Raw genomic sequence first — 21254 nt, forward strand, 5'->3', positions numbered from 1 at the left:
AACGACCACTCAAGCATAGGGTTGTCAACCGCCAGGAAGGTCCCAGCATCCACCTGGAATTACGACTGATCTCCAGAGTACAGAGATCAGTTTGCCTGGAGAAAATGGCACCTTTAGGGGGTGGATTGTATGGCATTATATCCCTGCCTCCCTTTCCCAAATCCCAAACTCCCCAAACTCCACCTCAAAATCTCCAGAAATTTTTCAACCTGGAGTCGGCAACTTGACACAATCCCCTTTGGCAAAAGCAATTAATTTATTATAATCATGGGGTTAGAAGGGTTTTGTGAAGGTCTGCCCTCTGGAACAAGATATTCCATAGTCTGTGCTGCAACCCAGATCATGTATCCAAATTGTAATGCACCAAACTGGTCTGAATTCAACTGAAGACTATTGTCCCCCTTAAAGCCAAATGGAACAAACAAAGCATTTATAAATATAGAATAAAAGCTGGTGATGGTATTATTATTTATTTGTTTTCTTTTAGGTAAAGGTAGTCCCCTCTGCAAGCACCAGATCATTATTGACCCATGGGGTGACATCACATCCCGACATTTGCTAGGCAGACTTTGTTTACGGGGTGGTTTGCCATTGCCTTCCCCAGTCTTCTACAATTTACCCCCGGAAAGCTGGGTGCTCATTTTACCAACCTCAGAAGGATGGAAGGCTGAGTCAACCTTGAGCTGGCTACCTGAAACCGACTTCCATTGGGATCGAACTCAGGACATGAGTAGAGCTTGGACTGCAGTACTACAGCTTACCACTCTGTGCCATGTGGCTCTTTTGCTTTTGCTTTATTTACTTTTATTTTAACCAAGATGGTGAAAGGGATCTTCATAGATTCAGTGGTTTTCAGGGAATTCCCTAGAAGATGGGGCATAAAAGAAAGAACTGTAGAAAGAGGCCTTGTGATGAACAACATAATGGTAACTGGGGAAACTCATACATCAAGTTGAAGTAGCAAAATGGCAGAGGAAACCTAAAATGGGCATCAATTATACATTTTAAAGAAATAGGGTTGCCAAGTCCCTCTTCACCACCGGCAGGAGGTTTTGGGGGTGGAGCCTGAGGAGGGCGGGGTTGGAGAGGGGAGGGACTTCAATGCTGTAGAGTCCAATTGCCAAAGCGGCCATTTTCTCCAGGTGAGCTGATCTTTGTTGGCTGGAGATCAGTTGTAATAGCAGGAGATCTCCAGCTAGTACCTGGAGGTTGGCAAGCCTATGAAGAAAACTAAAGGTGGGCATCACTTATAAACTGTGCAGAAACATGCAACCATATTAAAAATAAGCAAAACGATGGGTTAGATCCAGAATCAGTCTTCTGTAAGGGGACGTAACTTTCACTGATTCTTCCGGTCTGTTATAGAGCCCAGGATGACATCCCATGCTTTGCTTCAGGGCTCTCAATCCCCCCACCCCGTACTGTTTTTCAGGGAGTTTGATGCTGCAGCAGTAGGAAGGACGAGCAGGAAAAAAAGACCTGCTCCATTGGCAGAGCTCTGCTTGTTGTCTTTTGGAATTAACCCAATGATTTTACACACACGCAAGCTAAATGTATTTCTTTGTTCATGTGGAATTACTAGGGTTGCCAGGTCCCTCTTTGCCACCAGCGGGAGGTTTTTGGGGCGGAGCCTGAGGAGGGCAAGGTTTGGGGAAGGGGAGGGACTTCAATGCCATAAAGTCCAATTGCCAAAGCAGCCATTTTCTCCAGGTGAACTGATCTCTATCGGCTGGAGATTAGCTGTAATAACAGGAGATCTCCAGCTAGTACCTGGAGGTTGGCAACCCTAGGTATTACCATCCATCTCTCCCTCTTCATAGAAAGAAATGGAAGAATTAAGCGTTAAAACTGTGTTTCCAACAAAATTAGTAGTTGTGAAAAAGCTTCTGTCAAGGGGTTTATTTATTATTTCATTTATTTATTTATTTATATAAATATTATAATATTTATTTATTATTCATTGATTAGGTTTAATACTTCAAAATCTGTTCAGGAACTTCCATACAAGTATTAGAAACCCTAGAGAATGGGTCAGTCCACGTACTTTTTAAAACACCTGTCATTCCAGCTTGAGGAGGATTAATGTTGAAATACCATACCAATGGTTACACTAAACATACTGCAAAGTAATAGATCACAGCATGTGCTGATAAATAGAGCCACTCACCTGGTCGCCTGTGCGGAGTTAAAAACTGCCACCAAGCGTGCGAGCTTTCCCAAAATTCTTTCTGTCTGTGGGCCAAAAATGATGAAATGTCGTATGCGTGGGCAGGTGGCCTACTATTCATTTCTATCCGCTAGTAACTTTTATGGACTTTTGTAAGGATCTGACGTTTTAGAGATGTTCTTTGCCTCATCCAGGGGAGGGAAAGATTGGTGGGGAAGTTGCTATGTAGTTCCTGGAAGTTATCCTCTGGACTGTCTGTGCGTGAACTTGGAGATGACTAGCAAGCCAATTCATCAAAACTTTGTTACTTTTTTAATCAGGCCTGAGCAGGCTTTTGGTCCCGGTTGAAACAGCATAGAGATCCTTTGACAAAATGAAGCCTTCCCCTTCTCTCCCTCCCCCTTTCTACTGCGGGGTCAGGGTGATTCTAGCATATACACAGGGCTATTAATAAATATGAAGATTGCTTCTCGTGTTGAGGCAAAAGTTGAGTGCATGACTGCTTGCTACTACTTATGGTTGCCATAAGCTCGAATAATCTCACAGCTGTGAGCGTGTTGAAATCTATCATACCATACATGTTTCTGCTGCCTTCCTATCTGCTCTGAGCAGTATGTGCATGCACATCTGTGATGGGAGTTCAGATGGTTTATGGCCCCATGCTCTCACACTCACTACTCACATATACACACGCATGCTCCCCAGAGTCCATGAGAACTTCTTCTGTTTCATCTGGTCTCAGGCATCTGCAATATTAGATAGATAACAATGGAAACCATCACATGGATCTGCCCCATCTACAAAGAAGGAGCCAGAACCCATGACTCTAGTATCGTGAACACAGGAAACATCAGCTTTGCTTAACTTAAGAAAGGTTTTTATTAAACTCTCTGATGGTCTCTCTTTCTGGCTTGACCTTCTCTTAGTAAGCCTCTCAATTAGCTACCTAAGCAACTCAACAACATACAGAAGCCCTGCAGAGCTAAAAACTAAAAGAGGTGCAAAACAGAAACTCGTCCCCTAGAGCAAAGCTTCTTAAACTGTGGGTCATGACCCCATATGTGGTTGCGTACCTAATTGTGGGGGTCGCAAAAAATCTGGCAACAGTAAATGGTAAAATTATATGCATACCAAAGAATTGTTTTAAAATAAATTTCTTGATTATTTATTATCAAGAAAATGTTTGATTTGTATACCTGCTTTATATACTTATGTACCCGGGGCTGCGTAAAAAAATCTCGGGCAAAAAGGGGGCACGAGGGGGAAAAGTTTAAGAAGCCTTTCCCTAGAGGCTTCTTGTATGCATCACAACATTGACTAAATAGCACTTGCCAAATCTTGCAGAGAGTTAAAGTACGTGATTATGGATTCCTGAAGAGGCCTTGACCTGAACAGCCCAGGCTAGCCTGTTCTCCTCAGATCTCAGAAGCTAAGCAGGGTCAGTTCTGGATAGTATTTAGATGGGAGACCACCAAGGAAGTCCAGGGTTGCTATGCAGAGCCAGGGAATGGCAAGCCACCTCTGAATGTCTCTTGCCTTCAAAACCCCATCAGGGGTTGCCATAAGTCAGCTGTGACTTGACGGGGGGAAAAAAAAGAGAGAGTCTTCCATCTGGAGGTCAAGTCCCAGGGCTTAAGGTATTGGTCCAGATCAACAGGCTTCATGCTGGCTGCTCCCAAATGAGAGAGATGGACTTCCTGGATTCCTGGACCAACAGATATGGTTGCCTATTCCTGGAGATTTGGGGGGTGGAGCCTGGGGAGGGTGCGGTTTGGAGAGGGGAGGGATTTCGACTGGGTATAATGCTGTAGAACCATCCTTCAAAGCAGATATGTTTCCCAGAGAAATGGATCTCTATAGTTTGGACAGTGGTTATAATTTTGGGTGATCTGCAGGCCCAACCACGAGGTTGGCAACTCTACCACCAGAGCAAACTATGCCCAGGGAATTTTGTATCCTTTGTTTCCCCCCCCCCCCGTGGCCCTGAATATGGGAGACAGCAGATGTCCCCCTCTTGCTGTCCCAAATTGTCCTTGCTGAATTAGTGTGGTTTTTCTTGCAAAATAGTTCACCTTTTTTACTTAAAAATAGAGGCAGCAGAAAACATGTAGCCATCTCATTGGGCTTTTGTTGGTGAGACGCCACAAGTGGGTGACCATCTACTAAACATGTTCTGTATATCAAAACATATACATGTCACATTTCTGCTAAAAAACACACACATTGAAGTGGGTTACAGCAGAGCAATCAAAATGTGACAACTAATTGCAATAAAATTCTTAATGACCATGTAAATTTTACTGCAGCATCCCTAGCAATGAATGCAGCAAGCCTGGTGAACTTTTCCACCACAACACAATTTCCAATAATGCAAGCCATCCAAAGATATTTTGTTTTAGATAGATGTATGTTTGCAGGAGGAGGAAACCACTCCAGGCGATTTTCCTCCAGCCCACGTTCTGCTGTTGGAAGTGTGATGCCCCCCCCCCCATCCCTTTGCAACCAGATGCCAGGTGGTCAGACAGCTATAACCAACCATTGCTGATCTCCCCTACGCACTTCTTATGCCTTAATGACCATTCTCTAACAGCAGCATTGCCTCCCTGTCAGAAACATGCCAGAAACAATGGCTCCGGTAGCACATTTAAAAACAAATTAAGGCTTTCAGGAGGGCCTGTGCATGCCACGGCATCAAATGTCTGGCACCAAATTATAATGTCACTCAGCAAGCTTCTTGGTCTCACACAGGATGGAGCAGCTTCCAAATTAACAGTCTTAAATAAGCTCAGACTTCAAATATCTACGTCTCAAATTTCATATGATTATAGCTGGTATCAAGCGAGACTGTGCTGTTTTGACCAGGTCTCCCCAGCATACTTTTGTGTCGACAGCAGTTATAACTTGACTTTGCCTGTGTTTTTTTCCCTCTCATTTCCTTGTCTTATACATGTTTCCCAGGATAGCGCTCTGGTCTTACAGTCTGACAGGAATGTTACAGTGAATGCAAGAAATCACATGGGACAGTTAACGGGACAGCTGACTGTAGGTAAGTCTTTATTCTCTAATGCGGTTTTCGTGAATAGTTTAAACGTTGCAAAGATTATTTTCTTCAAAGCCATTAGCACAATAGAGAAAATGTCAGCAACAATTTCCCAGTTCAGTCTGCTTTGAATATCATGACTCAAAGCAAGCAGGAGTTTTGGCAGAATCCAGTTGTGCAATGGTAATTCAACCAAAAGGATGATTCCTTTTTTTACAAAAAATATCATTGTTCAGGCAAAAAAGGTTTTTAAAAAAATCTTCTCGCATGTCATCCTTTCCCCTCAGGCAAATTAATCTCTTATTTAGGGTTCTGCATATTGATATACCCAAACTGAAAATAAACCCGAAATTAGCCGTTTCAGTAATTTTCAGGCTTTGAGTCGACCAAATAGCAAAACCTGGGAATCTGTCCGAAGCCGAATAAATGATTCCTGAAAAAGCCCAATACATATTCAGCTTTTTTACGTTTTGGCTATTCACCTTTGCTCAGATGCACGGCTCTGTGCTTTCTCCCATTTTTCTGTCTTTGGCTGGTTTTGTTAGGGCCCCATAGTTTAATCCCTTTTGAGGTAGGGGTCGTGTAATTGGAACCAACTTGGTCTGACCAAACTATCCATCATCATTCAGTGGGTTAATCTGGATCAGGATAGTCGGCATAAGGGTCATTTAAAAGATGGGGCTCACCCAGTCTTGTTCGTAGGGATATATCCTCCAACTAAAAAATGCCCACTTCTACAGCTAGTTATTGGGCTTTTGAAGAAGACTCCTCACCCACATGGATGAACAGTTTCCTTCACAAGAGCTGCCTTGGTCATGACTTTATCTGGCTCCGATATTACCACCACCACCCCTGAAAACCTGCTCTCAAATGGAAGGTCACCCCAAGTAGAGGCTTCATTTCCCCGCACTGTGACCATCTCTTGAAATCAGATTTTTGATGATTATAATAAAGGACTGTTCACAGGATGTCATTTGCCACCAAAATAAATGTTTTCCGTGCCTTATTTTTCTTGCATTTCAGCCTTTTTAACTCAGTTTGGAAGCTAATTTGCATGGACATTATGCTATGTGCTCCAAATATGAAGGGAGCCCCCAGACTTTGAGGCACTGCCTGCCAATCAGCTCTTTATGCCAGTGCTTGGCAACTCTGAACTTCTGAATCTGAAAACTGATGGACAGCTCAATGCCTAGAGGATGGGGGGTGACCCCTTTGCGGGCCCATAAAATTGGACCCCCTGTCCCAACGTTCACCAAACTTCGGTGTCCATGTAAGGAGAGTCCCTTGCAGCTATGCTGAAAATTTGGTGACTCTAACTCCAAAAATGCCCTCACAGGAGTTTCAAGAAAATCCGCATAGACTATAATGGACCTGATTTTTTTCTTTAAACCCGGAAATAAAGTCAAAATACCACTTTATCGGTATGGGTGTTTGGCTTATTCTGGGTTTACCAAAAAAAAGGGCTCAATAAACCCAAAACCAAAATTTACCAATTTTATTTTGTACAACCCTATTATTTACAGAACCCTTTTAAAACTTTAAATATGGTGAATTTTTAAAAGAGGAATGATATTTGAGAAAATTATTTCCATGTTAATAGAGTACTTTGGTTTATCATTATAAGCAGGTGGTATAGCTCATGCACGTAAACATGTTGTGTGCTTGTATATGTATGTGACAGAAGATATATAAATACATACAGATAGATCCGTGCCTGGGCATGATTCTAATAGTGGGGGGTAGGGCTGTTGGAAAAAAATTCGGATTTGGCAAAATTCGGCCAGTTTTTATTCGGGAAATGCCGAAGTCCAAATTCCCCGCTTCGGGTCCATGCAATTCGGCATGAGATCCGGAGTTCGGGGAAAAATTCGGCCGAATAAGGCCATTAAAAACCAATTGTGTCTTTCCTCGGCTCCAGGGGGGGGGCATTTTTGGGGGTAGAGGTCCCAAACTTTCAGCGTAGCTTGAGGGGACTCTTCTTGCAAGAACCCCAAGTTTTGTAAAGATTGGGTCGGGGAGGCTGAGATATGGGCCCAGAAAAAGGTCCCCCCTCCTTAATGTGCATCTCTGACAATGGGGGTTTTCAATTAGCAGAGCTTGCTGCCCACTCCCGAAGCTCCCAGCCCCGACAAACAGTTGAGATGCGGGGAGCAAGGGCGGGGCAGGTGCAAAGAAGTTTGCAAATCATGCAAAGCAACACATTTGCAGCCATGCAAACCATGCAAAGCAACACCTGACACCTGGGAGTTTGCAAACCATGGAAAGGGAGAGAGGCAGCTAGCTATGCATAAGGAGCAGGAGGGGGTGGAATTTCCCCTTTTGCATTGGACTCAGGACCAGGAAAATGCATTCTTTAAGTCACAATTTGAAAACCAGTTTTGAGCAAGCATCAAAATAGACCTAACCGATCTTATGAATGAGGGAAAACCTGAGGACACACAACTGAAGCCCCCCCCCCAAACCAGGGAGAGAGAGACTCATGGGACACCCCCCCCCCGCAGAACAGGCAAAAGCCCCCTTTGGCTTCCCCCCCACCCATAGAAACTGCTCCCTCCCCACACACACACAGACTCTGCTTTCCCCCCACACACATACACACAGGAGAAAAATTATAGAGAAAAGCCCCAAAATGGGTCTTACTGTGGATGTCTTCTGTTCCATCAGGGGGCACCTCCTCCTGCAGAACAGGTGAAAGCCCCCTTTGGCTTCCCCCCACCCACAGAAACTGCTCCCTCCCCACACACAGAGAGACTCTGCTTCCCCCCCCCCCCACACACACACACACACAGGAGAAAAATTATAGAGAAAAGCCCCAAAATGGGTCTTACTGATGTCTTCTGTTCCATCTTCTCCGCACCTGCCCTGCCCTTGCTCCCCGCAGCTCAGCTGTTTGTCGGGGCTGGGAGCTTTGGGCATGGGCGGCAAGCTCTGCTAATTGCAAACCCCCATTGTCAGAGATGCACATTAAGGGTGCGGAAGAAGACCCAGCTTGGCCACCGATTGGCGGCGGGAGAATGCTGCTTACTAACTGACGGTTATGCTGCAGCGCCGAACCCCGAATTTGCCGAATTTATTCATCAAACACCCTGAACTTGCTGAATTCGGCTCTCCATTTTCCCGCCTTTTTTGAGTTCGGTTCCATCCGAACTAAAAACCGCTGAATCAGGGAAATTCGGCTGTTTTTCGGTTTGGGACGAACCGAATCGACAGCCCTAGTGGGGGGGGGGAGACCTTGAAAAAAATTGTCCACACATAGTGTAAATGTCTTGCTCTTGAAAAATATTGCCATTCATTTTTTTGCACAACCCTACTCTTATTTACAGAACCCTTTTAAAACTTTGAATATGGTGAATTTTTAAAAAAGGAATGACATCTGAGAAAATTATTTCCATGTTAATAGAGTACTTTGATTTATTTGCCTTGTTCCATGGGATCTTATGATTATTTTTCTGATAATGAAAATAATAGCATTTCAAATTCACTGAAGGGCTTATCCTTTCATAAACTGTGGTCAAAGTAAAGCTGTTGATGTTCTGTTGTCTGTTCCCTCACCCAAACAGTATTTGGGGGGGGGGTATTGGGGGAGAGCTAAGAAAATAACTTGTCAAATCAAGGTTTCCCAAGGGAAAGCTGATTCCGAGTAGCTTCTCGCTTCCAGTTTTTACTTCTCCTTAGAAAGATTGCTCAAGGGACCTTTTCATGCACACAATGGAATGTTGTCAGGATAAGGTGGTAACATTCTTAGCTAGTACCCTTTCAGTTTGCAGGAAGAGCATCCCATGATTGAATGTGTGCATATATAAAAATATTGACTTGGATCCAGTGGAGCATTTCCATGGATGGAAGGATTTCCACCTGCAAAGTATTACATTCTCACTGCAGGGGGATTCTACTCAGCTTTGGGCTGCAGAGGGAAGGGGAAGGTGAGAAAGTCACACTCTGTAGGGGGAAACCCTTTGTGGAGTTCCAGCCATTTTCTTCTGCTAAAAAAACTAGCACAGCAAGGAATGAGCTGGGATAAAACTTTTCTCTTGGTGCTAGGATGTTAATTGCAAGAGATTTTTTTTAAAGCATTGCATGCCCATCAAAAGTCATATAAACTTCTGCATTACCTCTGGATTCCATCATATCATTCTCACCATCCCCTTTACCTCACGGGGGACTTTTGAATCCCCTGTGCTCTATGCTGAACAACGTTCATTCCATATCTGTTACTAATTGACTGCATACTTGGATGGCATTTATCTGAACTCCTCTAAGACAGCTGCCCTCTTTTTTTAATATAAAGTTGTGTGAGGAAGTAATCCTTGCAGGTTTTCTCTCGGAGCACATTAGTATATCAGATTCAATCTTTCGTCCTGTTTCATCACACAATTGTTTCTCAGGGCTTATTCATTCATACAAGTGCATTATTCAGTGGTTGAGTGCACAGCACTGACCAAGCTTCACGCCTTTGTGCTTGTACTGGCTGGTCAGGCAGGCAGGGCTGCCATTGCAGCACGGTGCAGAGAGGGCTGAGGGCGGGGGTGGCAAGAAGCGGAGGAGGGAACAGAAGCCAAGAATTCTGCAGCCTGGCGGCTGCACTAACTAAGAAAATCAGCAGGGTAATACAAAGTCCAGTAAACAACCCAGAAGTCAGGCCAGGGTCTGGTACTTATCAGAGACTGAGCAGCAAGGGTTGTCCATAATCAGTCTGAGGCTGGGGTCACAGGCAAGTCAGGCGTCGTCATCAGGAATCAGTCCAAGGTCGAAGACAGGCAAGGGAGTAACCGGAGTGGAGCGTGGCTGAAGCCAGAGTTCAGTAAATTGCATTCACGTTTCAGCTGGGTTTTGCTGCACCTTACATCTGGCCGATTATCGGAGTGAGCTTGGCCCTTCCATCACTCACTTTCATCTTCAGCCGTTGCAGTCTTCTTACATCTTAGCAATCTAGCCGAGCATCGTCTTTCAGTAAGCAGCTTTCTCTGCTTCTCTCTCCGGAGATCCAGGGGGGCGATTTCTAGTTCTAAATCTTCAGCTGTCTCTGGCACTCTGGCCTTTGAGGCCAGCTGGACTCTGTCAACCTGTCTAGACCTTGAAGCCTCTGCTGGTTCCTTTGATCTATCAGCCAGTTTAGACAGTTTCTCTGCTGCATTTTCAGGAGGAGTGGCCAGCTGTTCCAGCTCTGCTTCTGACGCCTCCGAGTCTGTCACAGGTGAGGCCGTGACAGTACTCCCCACTCCCAATGTTTCTTCCTCTCATTCACTCCATCTCTGATGTCCTCTTCTGTGGTTAAGCCATAACATTTCCAACTTGGATTTAGAGGAAAAGCTGGTTCAGGTGTAGTGAAACAATGATTTCCTGCAAAAGAGGGAACTGGAATGCACAGGAGGAGGAGGAAAGCTTGTGAGCCCATGGTTTGGCATTCCTAGAGGAATAACTAGAGGATCGAGCAACAACTTGCACTTATGAATCCTAACTCTGCATAGGATTGCACGTTAAATAGGTGTTGCAGAATGGACTCCACGGATAAGAACTCCAGATCACCTTTGTGTGTGTGTTAAGTGCTGTCAAGTCGTTTCCGACTCATGGCGACCCTATGAATCAATGTCCTCCAAAGTTTCCTATCCTTAACAGCCTTGCTCAGATCTTGCAAATTGAGAGTTGTGACTTCCTTTATAGAATCAATCAATCTCTTGTTGGGTCTTCCTATTTTCCTGCTGCCTTCAACTTTTCCTAGCATGATCACCTTTAGCACCATGATTTTCATGGGAACCATTACAAGTTCAGCCATGAGTCATAAAACGTCAACCAATGAGATGAATGTGCCTGTGTGAATAGCCCTCTTTTAATCTGTAGAGTTTTATTGTGTGTTTTTTAGCTTTTGCACTATAATTTTGTGATCAACGAGGTCTTTATTTTTCACACTTCCTACTGATGAGGGTATTGTAGTTTACAGTAGTTCGTTCAGGAGATCTGGGGCTTGAAGTTACAAGAATCTGTCAACCAACTCTGGAGAGTTAAGAAAAGGAAAACTATCAAGCTTGAACTATGTTGTGCAGGATGCTTAATGTTCAGGGTCAATTGTTGTTGTTTGTAATGATTTCCATCATAAATCATCCTCTGATATCAAGCCAGTGTACTATTTTCTACATTGTCCCACCTTTTTGTTATTGTCCCAAATCAGTTGCCATTATTTTTGCAGCTTTACCAAAATACCACCCTTGAAGACTATGTGACAGACCAACTTTAGGTGCACAGTTTTTAGCGAGTAAATCTGTTGATTTAATTAACATGTTTGAAGTGCCACAATTAGGTGGATGGCAGACTTTTTAAAAAATTACAAAACTGTGGGTGGTGGGCATGTTTTTAGAAGAGGGGTTTCTTTTCTCCAGTGGACCAAATGCCTCTCCTAAGTTGGAAAGAATGTAGAATCAAGTCCTGAGAAAAACTCTTTCCTCATGCTCCCTTTCTCCAGTTTAAACTTCCCTCCCACTACTTGTAGTTAGTTTCCCAGAAGGGAAAGAAGACATTCACCTTGTCTTTACTGGTCTTCTTTTCCCACCAGAGCTAGATTCAAGTAAGTAGCACCTTAGAGACTAAGGTTTTCAGGGTTAAGCTTTTGAGAGTCAAAGCTTCCTTCATCAGATATCTGATGAAGATAAACCTTCAGGTGGTGGCTGGAGATCTCCTGCTATTACAACTTATCTCCTGGCGACAGAGATCAGTTCACCTGGAGAAAATGGCTGCTTTGGAGGGTGGACCCTATGGCATTATACCCCATTGAAATCCCTCCCCTCACCAACCCCCACCCTTCTCAGGCTCCACCCTTAAAATATCCAGGTATTTCCCACCACGGAGCTGGCAACCCTAGGTTAAACCCCCCACCCAGCACTGCAGCAATTATTGAAAATGCCCCCACCATGGCTGCTTTTTAGTATTGAAAAAGGTCAGGGGATCTGGACATGGTCCATTATATGGGAAAGAGAGCCAGCATAGGTGTAGTGGTGGATCTGAGAAACCCAGACTAAAATCTCCATTCTACCTTGGATGTTTGCTGGGTGAACTTGGCCTAGTCTGTTTCTTCCTTCTCCCTCAGTCTAACCCACCTCATAGGGTTCTTGTGAGGATAAAATGGACGAGGGGAGAATAATGTTGGAAGCTACTTTGGGTACCCACAGGGGAGAAAAGCGAAGTATAAATTAACCATTGAATTTCCTCCATTCATTTTGAAGAGTTTGTTGGTTCATTCTTATACAACAATTAATTGAGCACTGGTCATGTTAGTCTGTATAAAAATAAAATTAAGAGAGCTTAATTTAATTTAAAAAAATAATCTTCAAAGTGCAATAGGATTTTCTCAATGTTAATTTATTCATGCTTCTTGATGCATGGCAAGGTAATATACAAAGACAGACCATCTGTTTTGATTGGCCTCCATGGTCATGTCAAAGGTAACCAGGCAGGCTAGCAGATACAAATGGGCAGGAATTAAGCCAACACCTGTTCTAGCCATATTGCACTTGCCAGTGCATTTCAGGAACACACTTCTAGCTGTTTCTGGTCAATGTATTATTTAAACCTTTAGCTTCAGCACTGTTTAAAGTTAGGTTTCCTCTGGCGCTCAGCAGCGTTTGATGCAGGAAAGTGATCTGAAATTCTGGTCATAGATACGGCAGCTTGTAGAACTGAGCTATAAATGGAGGCATACCTGTGAGGGCCCAATCTGACATGCTTGATATGGTATTTGATCTTAATACTGTAAATATTTCAAATGCCCTAAAGAAACATATGTTCTTGGGTCAGTCATGACGGCACACACCTGTGAACTATTTAATTAGTCTACACAGATTGCAAGTCGTGCCTCATCAGTTCAGCATTAAAATATATTTGCATGCCATTTGACTTTCAAGTTTTGGGGAAAGCTCGACAAGATAATGGTTAACAAGGTAATGGTTTTAAATTGAGTCAGGCCACACACTCATGGAGGATACACATGAACACATGAAGCTGCCTTATACTGGTCCATCAAAGTCAGCATTGTCTACTCAGACCGGCAGCAGCTCTCCAGGGTCTCAGGCAGAGGTCTTTCACATCACCTACTTGCCTAGTCCCTATAACTGGAGATGCCAGGGATTGAACCTGAGACCTTCTCATGCCAAGCAGATGCTCTGCCACTGAGCTACGGTGTGATCAGTGGGATTCGAGAGAACCTCCACATTCAGATGAAGTAAACCTGTGAGTACCAGTGCTAGGAGGTAACACCTGAGGGAGGCATTGGCCTCTTGGCCCTGTTTGTTGGCCCTCTAGGGCAAGGGATAGACCACTGTGTGAGACAGGATGCTGGACTAGATGGACCACTGGTCTAATCCAGCAGGGCTCTTCACTCTGGGCCCAACCAATCATTCCTCCTTCCCAGTTACATGCTATTAGCTAATAAGAGGTTGTGAGACAGTGTGGTGTAATGATTATAGTTTCATTTAGACATGAGAAGATCATGATACAAAAGTTTTACATAGTCATGAGGTTCTCTGGGTAACCTTGGGCCCAGCATTCTCAGCCTGACCTATCTACCAGGGTGGTTATGATGATAAATTGAAGGAGCAGGGAACAACGATGCCGCCTTGAGCTTCCTGGAGTTGAGGCAAAATAAAAATGTCACTGGTAGATAGATAGGCCAAAATTGAGCTGGTAACTGGTCATTCAAGCTCTGTGTCTACTTTGGGGAGGGGCCGTGGCTCAGTGGTAGAGCATCTGCTTGGCATGTAGAAGATCCCAGGTTCAATCCCTGGCATTTCCAGTTAAAGGGACTAGGCAAGTAGGTGATGTGAAAGACCTCTACCTGAGAGCCACTGCCGGTCTGAGTAGAAAATACTGACTTTGATGGGCCAAGGGTCTGATTCCGTATATGGCAGCTTCATGTGTTCATGTGTTCTACAGTTCTTGGTTACCATTCTCATCCCCCATTCACACTGGGCAAGTAACATCCATTTCAGTTCAGAGTGGTTTGCTGATTTGAAGCACAAGCTGTCTGTTACTTAAATGATACAAAGTGAATCCTGAGCTTGGGGTAGGGGTTTCTCCCCCCCCCTTTTTTTTTTAGTAACAGCATAGTTGTGTTGGTTGTTACCATCTAGTCCTTGCTGTCCAGATGCTATTGCTATGTGAACATTACAGGTGCAGCTTCTCTTTGTGCCATTCCCTGGAATTGTGCTGGAGGAATAGAGGGAAATGGTTATATCATCTAGAGAAGGATGTGTGGCGTCTGTATGTGTGTTAGCACTAAAAAGCATTGGCAAGTATGTTAAGAAGCCTTCGTTCCTTGTAATGAAAGCCTGCTTTAGTTTATAGGTCTGTTATAAAAGTCACAATAATGCAGAGATTAGTTTCAGTGACTGAGCAGAATGGGCACAGAGGGCTCGCGTAGCATAACAATGTGCTCAGGAGCGAGGCATTGATCATTCTGTGCCTTTGTGCTTAAAATGAGGCAGGGGGAAGAATTCTAATGCTGTGCATGCCAGGTTTTTCCATTAGAGCCTTGGACCAGTGGAATTAAAAGATCTCTGTCTTATACCAGACCATGGTATTCATTAAAAAAGAACTTTAAATAGTCATGTTCAGAGCATCATTTAACATGTATGTGGACGCACTGTAGTTCTCACTGTCAGTCTGTGAATGAAGTTGATCATGAAGGAAGGAGTGGCAAGGGAAACCCAAGGATGATGCTGAACTTCTCCTCATCTGAATTTCTCTCTGGAATTTGGAGTTTAGAATTACCTGGACTCAATGCCCTGGGATTTTCCCATGCTATCCGGAAGTGGTTTATTCCAGTTTTGGGCTTCTTCAGTTCATTCATATATTTTTCCATTGCATTCACATAGATAAAACACTGCCCAAAAAAAGTGTTTTGACTTTGTCATGACTATGTAAAAAATTTGTATCACGATCTCCTCATGTCTAAATTGTTGGAATATCTATCGTACTGATATTCCGAGTATTTAGCAGAGTGCATTAAGCTTAGCAAACAGCAGAAGCTTACTCATGCATGCGTGTGTGAAAAATAAATGAGAGCATCAGTTTGCTCTAATCAAACTAAAGTACATTTATTGTAGAAATACACTTTGGATAGGAAAGGACAAACAGGGTCCCCTATCCTAATCTACCTTGCTAGTTCTCTAGATATAAGAGGTAATCTGCCTTCCACTCCATCTTGGGGTGAGAAGGCCTGAGCATGGGAGCGCTAGGTTCTAACGGCTTGCTTGGATGAAGGACAAAAAGGGAAGAGAGAGAGAGAGAGAGAGAGAGAGAGAGAGGAAGTTTCTCTGACAATATATCTCTAAACATCAAAGGGGACAGGAAATGAGGGTGAGGTGTGTAACAGGAGACGACCCCTCCATACTCTATGTGACTCTCTGGTCAATTCCCCCCTCTGAATGTGGAGGCAAATGACACCGTTAAGAAGGGCATATTTTCCAACATAAATGAACACTATAATCATTACACCACACTGTCTCACAACCTCTTATTAGCTAATAGCTTGTAACTGAATTAAACGTTGAAATTCTTCTAATTCATTCTGGCTTAGAAACAGAAGGGAAGTGGATGCTCCACAGAGAAAACTTCTGAACAATAAAGAAAAGGACTGCGGGAAATCGACTTGCCCTGAGAAACCCAAAGTTTTCCCATATGCTGTAGTCATGCCTGCAGACTGTCTAAAAATATATCATATAAATCCACTTCTAGAAAAATTCTGCTAATAAGGATAAATTATGCATATGCTGAGTTTATGAGAGTTTGCTTAGTGTTAAATAATTTTTCTAGCCTTCGTATTGTTGACTTTTTAGTCAATTTCATGACAGAATTAAATGAAGCAATGAACACATTAAAACACATGAAGCTGCCTTATACTGAATCAAACCATTGGTCCATCAAGGCCAGTATTGTCTACTCAGACTGGCAGCGGCTCTCCAGGGTCTCAGGTAGAGGTCTTTCAGTGGTGGAGTCTGTTCTGGAGAACCGGGTTTGATTCCCCACTCCTCCACATGAACGGCGGAGGCTAATCTGGTGAACTGGATTTGTTTTCCCACTCCTACACACGAAGCCAGCTGGGTGACCTTGGGCAAGTCACATTCTCTCAGCTTCACCTACCTCCCAGGGTGTCTGTTGTGGGGAGGGGAAGGGAAGGTGATTGTAAGCTGGTTTGAGTCTCCTTTAAATGGTAGAGAAAGTCAGCATATAAAAACCAACTCTTCTTCTTTCACATCACCTACCATCTGACCCTGTTAGCTGGAGATTCCAGGGACTGAACCTGGGACCTTGTGCATGTGAAGTAGATGCTCTACCACTGAGCCACAGCCTTTCCTTGAAAGGAAAGAGGCAAGAAAACATTTTTTATTTTGTAATCAGAATTCATGAGGGCTAAAACATCTTTTTAAAATTGGGTGAATGGACAAATTTTCAGAATGTTCACTTCTTTCCCCTTTTATTCATGATGGAATCACAGAGCTGCTGAATACTTCTATTACATACCTAATTATTTTGTAAAGGACCATGCACCGAACAGTTGTTTCCTTCTTTTACTTACATCTCACCTTTCTTCTATGGAACTCAGTGTGGTAATCCATAGAATCCCCAAGAGTTCTCCTATCCAGTCCATGATCAGCAAATTGCTCCATTGTGTGCCATCAAACCATAACCTAAGACATCAAAACTTATGAGTTGTAGGGAGACCAAACCATAAAGTAAAACACTGAATCAACTCTGTTTTGTTACGCTGCAACTGAAAATAAATTACTTCGGCATCTGTTTTAACGCCAGAGTCCAGTGCTGTGAAACAATCATGGCAGATAGTAAATTGCTACTAGAAAATGCCTAAATGAGAACAAATATTTTACTTTTCCAATCCACTGAGATCTCACAAATGAGCAAACGAATGCTCTTCAGGTTGTATCAAGGCTTGTTTTGCACGCTTTGGTGTATCTATTCAAAAGACAGTCCGTTAAATTGCTTGCTTCAGATATATTAATTGCAAATTCTTCCCTGCTCAGGCAGATGCCCTGCACCGGGCATGGCATTCGCAAAGTTGCTGCTGGGTGCTAAGCACGGTTACATTATCTGCAGCATTTGGCCCTATAACAAAAGACTCTGACAGGACATTAAAATTTCATTTTCTTTTATTTTTTTGCTCTTCCTCCCATCCACTTCTGACATTCGGATATCTCATTAATGTTTGGAAAAAACTGTATCCTACGTGCAACCTGGCTGAGAAGGTTGCTAGAAAGGGCAAGTAAATTGAATGCCATTTGATTAACTTGCCTTGCGTCGAGAAAAGGCAGTGTCATTCTCCTGTCCTTCTGACTTCAACTTTTAGCTGAGTCTTCATTGGCAATTCACTCCATAGGATGTTAAGGTGATAGCAAAGTGATACATCACTGGGAAAGGATGGTATTTATTGTACCCAGACATATGTCTCTCTCTGGAGGACACAATTCAAGCCTTTGCATCTGTATTGTATATCACTGGGCATAGCTGCAAAAATGGGCAGGAACGGACAAAAAGGGAACACCACTAAAACTTTATGGAGTTTATTCACCTGCATTCATCCTTAAACTTAGAAATTTGGATTCTATGACTCTATTCCATTGATGACAGAGCTTTTTGTATGTGGAAAAGGCTCCTTACTGTAGCAAAAAGCTTTTTTTTTTTACAGTAGGAAAGCTCTACCATCAACAGAATGGAGTTATTTAAGCCAGAATCTCCCCCCCCCCCCGAAACAATTTTTAGTCTAGATAGTTAATAGGTATAATGCAGCTGCATGTATGTAAGCATATGGCCCAGGGAATGGAATGAAGACACTGGTGATTTCTTTTGTTGTTAAAAAAAAGTGCCAGTACTCATATATAAGGTTGCACTGATTTCCACCAATTCTCCCCCACTTGGAAGAGCTCTAAAAAGTTGCCAGTACTCAGTACTGGTGAGTACCATCACACACGCGCGCGCACACACACACACACAGCCCCTGGAATGCATTCTGTGGCATTCTACTCCAGAACCTAGGCAGATCTACCCCTAGAAGGGCCAAGATAAACAAAAAAAAATGGCCCACTAGTGGTATTTTATGTTGAAAATAATAACGCTGAGATGGTAGTTATTAATCAAAGTAACAAACTTTATCTAGTTTATAGGGAAAAGGGAAAACGGGAACTTCCTGATAAAATAATAAACTCCTAAGCTCTGCATAGTCAGCTTACTAAAACATTAGGTTACATACCAACAAGCAATTAGGTGCGGCCGGCAAGTGGCTAAACGGCTGATTTACAAATTAGCCATTTTACTAAAATCTCTACAGGAAACCAATTCAGCTCGTTAACCAATTCAAACAATGACGTAATTCAAATTGGCAAATCAGTTTGTCAAACACACCAAATAATACATAGGATTGGCTAAAAGCCAGATTACACTTCGAGGTCAGGCCTATGATGTTGCTAAACATAGGGCTGTTGAAAAAAAATTCGGAAAAAATCGGATCAAGCAAAATTCGGCCCATTTTTATTTGGGAAATGCCAAAGTCCGAACTCCCCCGATTCGGATCAGTGAAATTCAGCACACATAATTCAGAGTTCGTGAATAAATTCGGCCATTTAAAGACATTAAAAACACATTCGCGCCTTTCCGCAGCTCCGGGGGGGCATGTTTGGAGGTAGAGGTCCCAAACTTTCAGTGTAGCTTGAGGGGACCGTTCTTGCAAGAACCCCCAAGTTTTTTTAAAGATTGGGTCAGGGGGTCCCGAGATATGGGGCCCGGAAGGGGTCCCCCCAAAATCGCCCATTGGAATAAAGCAATTAAAAACACATTTGCGGCTTTCCACGGCTCCGGGGGGCATTTGTTGAAGTAGAGGTCCCAAACTTTCAGTGTAGCTTGAGGGGACCCTTCTTGTGAGAACCCCAAGTTTTGTAAAGATTGGGTCAGGGGGTCCTGAGATATGTGGTCCCCCTATCTGCCCATTGAAATGAATGGGAGCAGTTTGGGACCTCTACCTCCAAAAATGCCCCCCCCTGGAGCAATGGAAAGCCACGAATGTGTTTTTATGGCTTTATTCCAATGGGCAATTTTGGGGGGGACCCCACATCTCGGGACCCCCTGACCCGATCTTTACAAAACTTGGGGGTTCTCGCAAGAAGGGTCCCCTCAAGCTACACTGAATGTAGCCTCCCTGGAGCCATGGAAAGCCACAAATGTGCACATGCACCCCCCCACCCACGGGGATCTCTCTCACACACAGACACTCCCAATCACTCTTTCTCTCCCCGGGCCGCGCAGCGGCCAGGGTCACACACTCATCCACAACTGATTGGCCAGAAGAAGACCCAGCTTGGCCACCGATTGGCTGCGGGAAAATGCTTCTTTGGGGGTGCCGAATTTATATGAATTTATCCAGCATCTGCCCGAATTCACCGAGTTCGTCATTTTCCCGCCTTTTTTGACTTTGGTTCTATCCAAAGTAGAAACCACCAAATCAGGGGAAATTCGGCTGTTTTTCTTGTCAGATAGAATCGAATCGACAGCCCTAGCTAAACAAATACATTAACCCCATAATGACTAAATTTAGATCTTGACTATTACAACATTTTGTTCATCTGAGATGCACTCACAGGTGGCAAGGGCAGAGGGAGTTCATATTTGATTAGAGTGCAGGGAGGTTTGCTTAATTCTTTCCCCCAAGGACTGGATAAATCGCTCCACTAGCTAGTTGTCTCTCTGTAGGGAACAAAAGACAGAAAAAAGCAGCTATGGGGAGATCGGGAAAATGGGCCACAGGATCTACATTTTGGGGGCCCTGAAGCTTGAACTGTTATGGGTGCCCCTTTGCAACCAGCAACAATAGGGCAACCTCCAATAAGGCCCTGGACCCAGCTTGATGGAATGTTCTTCCAGTAACATCAGGGCCCTATGGGACCTTCAGAAGTTCTGCAGGGCCTGTAAAACAGAGCTTTTCCACCAGGCCTACAATTGAGGGCAACCACAGGTTGTCCTGTGGTTACTGGCCTCCCTCTCCTCTCCTTTGGGGCTTCTGATATGAGGATTTGGCTGCTTGGCTGGGCCTCCAATGGCCCTGTAATTATATAAGTACCATCTTGTTAACTGTATTGAATGGTTTTATGAATTTTATTGATTACTTATGAATTTTAGATATATATGATTTTATTATGATTGTTGTTACCTGCTGTCAGGTAAGAGAGAGGAATGGGGATCTTCAGTAGCTGCCACCACTCCAGGGTGAGCCTAACTCAGGAGGGCCCAGAGCACCCTGCCTACCCCTGGCTGCTTCTTCTCCCAACAGGGTATACTTTCTAGGTGACCAAATGAGGCATGAGGACCCAGGACAGAGTAACAAACAGTTTATTAAAAAGGTCTAATAATAATGATAACCCAAGCCACAATAGGATGACAAAACCAGTAAAGGCAGGCAATTAGACAAATAAAAACCCTAATACATCTATCTTTACTGTCCCTAGCCCTCTCCTGGCACTGGGCCTCAGGCTAACTCACCCCTTCCTGGAGGAGGGATCCCTCTGTCTGCAGCAGCCTCTCCCCAGCCCTGCTCCCTAGGAGTGAACCCCCTCCCTTTTCAGGCAAGGCATTTTATTCCTTCTCCCCAGACACCACTCCCTTACCCCTGATTGGCCCTAGCCTTCCCTCCAAATCCTCTTCCACCAATCACAAGGCCCAGAGGGTACCTAGGAGATGTAGGCCTGGTAACTACTTTAATATAGGCCTCCCTAGGGCCTGTACATGAGCCTCGTGGCGCAGAGTGTTAAGCTGCAGTACTGCAGTCAAAAGCTCTGCTCACGACCTGAGTTCGATCCCGACGGAAGTTGGTTTCAGATAGCCGGCTCAAGGTTGACTCAGCCTTCCATCCTTCCGAGGTCGGTCAAATGATTACCCAGCTTGCTGGGGGTAAAGGGAAGATGACTGGGGAAGGCACTGGCAAACCACCCCGTAAACAAAGTCTGCCTTGGAAATGTCGGGATGTGACGTCACCCCATGGGTCAGGAATGACCCGGTGCT

At 44.0% G+C, this 21254-nt stretch overlaps 1 protein-coding gene across 2 annotated transcripts in view; it reads left to right on the top strand.

Annotated features, from left to right (window-relative positions):
- Window positions 1-21254, top strand: part of SGCZ (sarcoglycan zeta) — a 296102-nt gene that overhangs the window by 186853 nt on the left and 87995 nt on the right. For both annotated transcript variants that reach the window (XM_056855370.1, XM_056855371.1), the window contains exon 3: window positions 5126-5213. In XM_056855370.1, coding sequence (XP_056711348.1) covers window positions 5126-5213 — 88 coding nt within the window. The remainder of the gene's footprint in view (window positions 1-5125; window positions 5214-21254) is intronic.

This window comes from Euleptes europaea, chromosome 9, assembly GCF_029931775.1.
Source record: "Euleptes europaea isolate rEulEur1 chromosome 9, rEulEur1.hap1, whole genome shotgun sequence".
NCBI classification, from domain to species: Eukaryota; Metazoa; Chordata; class Lepidosauria; order Squamata; family Sphaerodactylidae; genus Euleptes; species Euleptes europaea.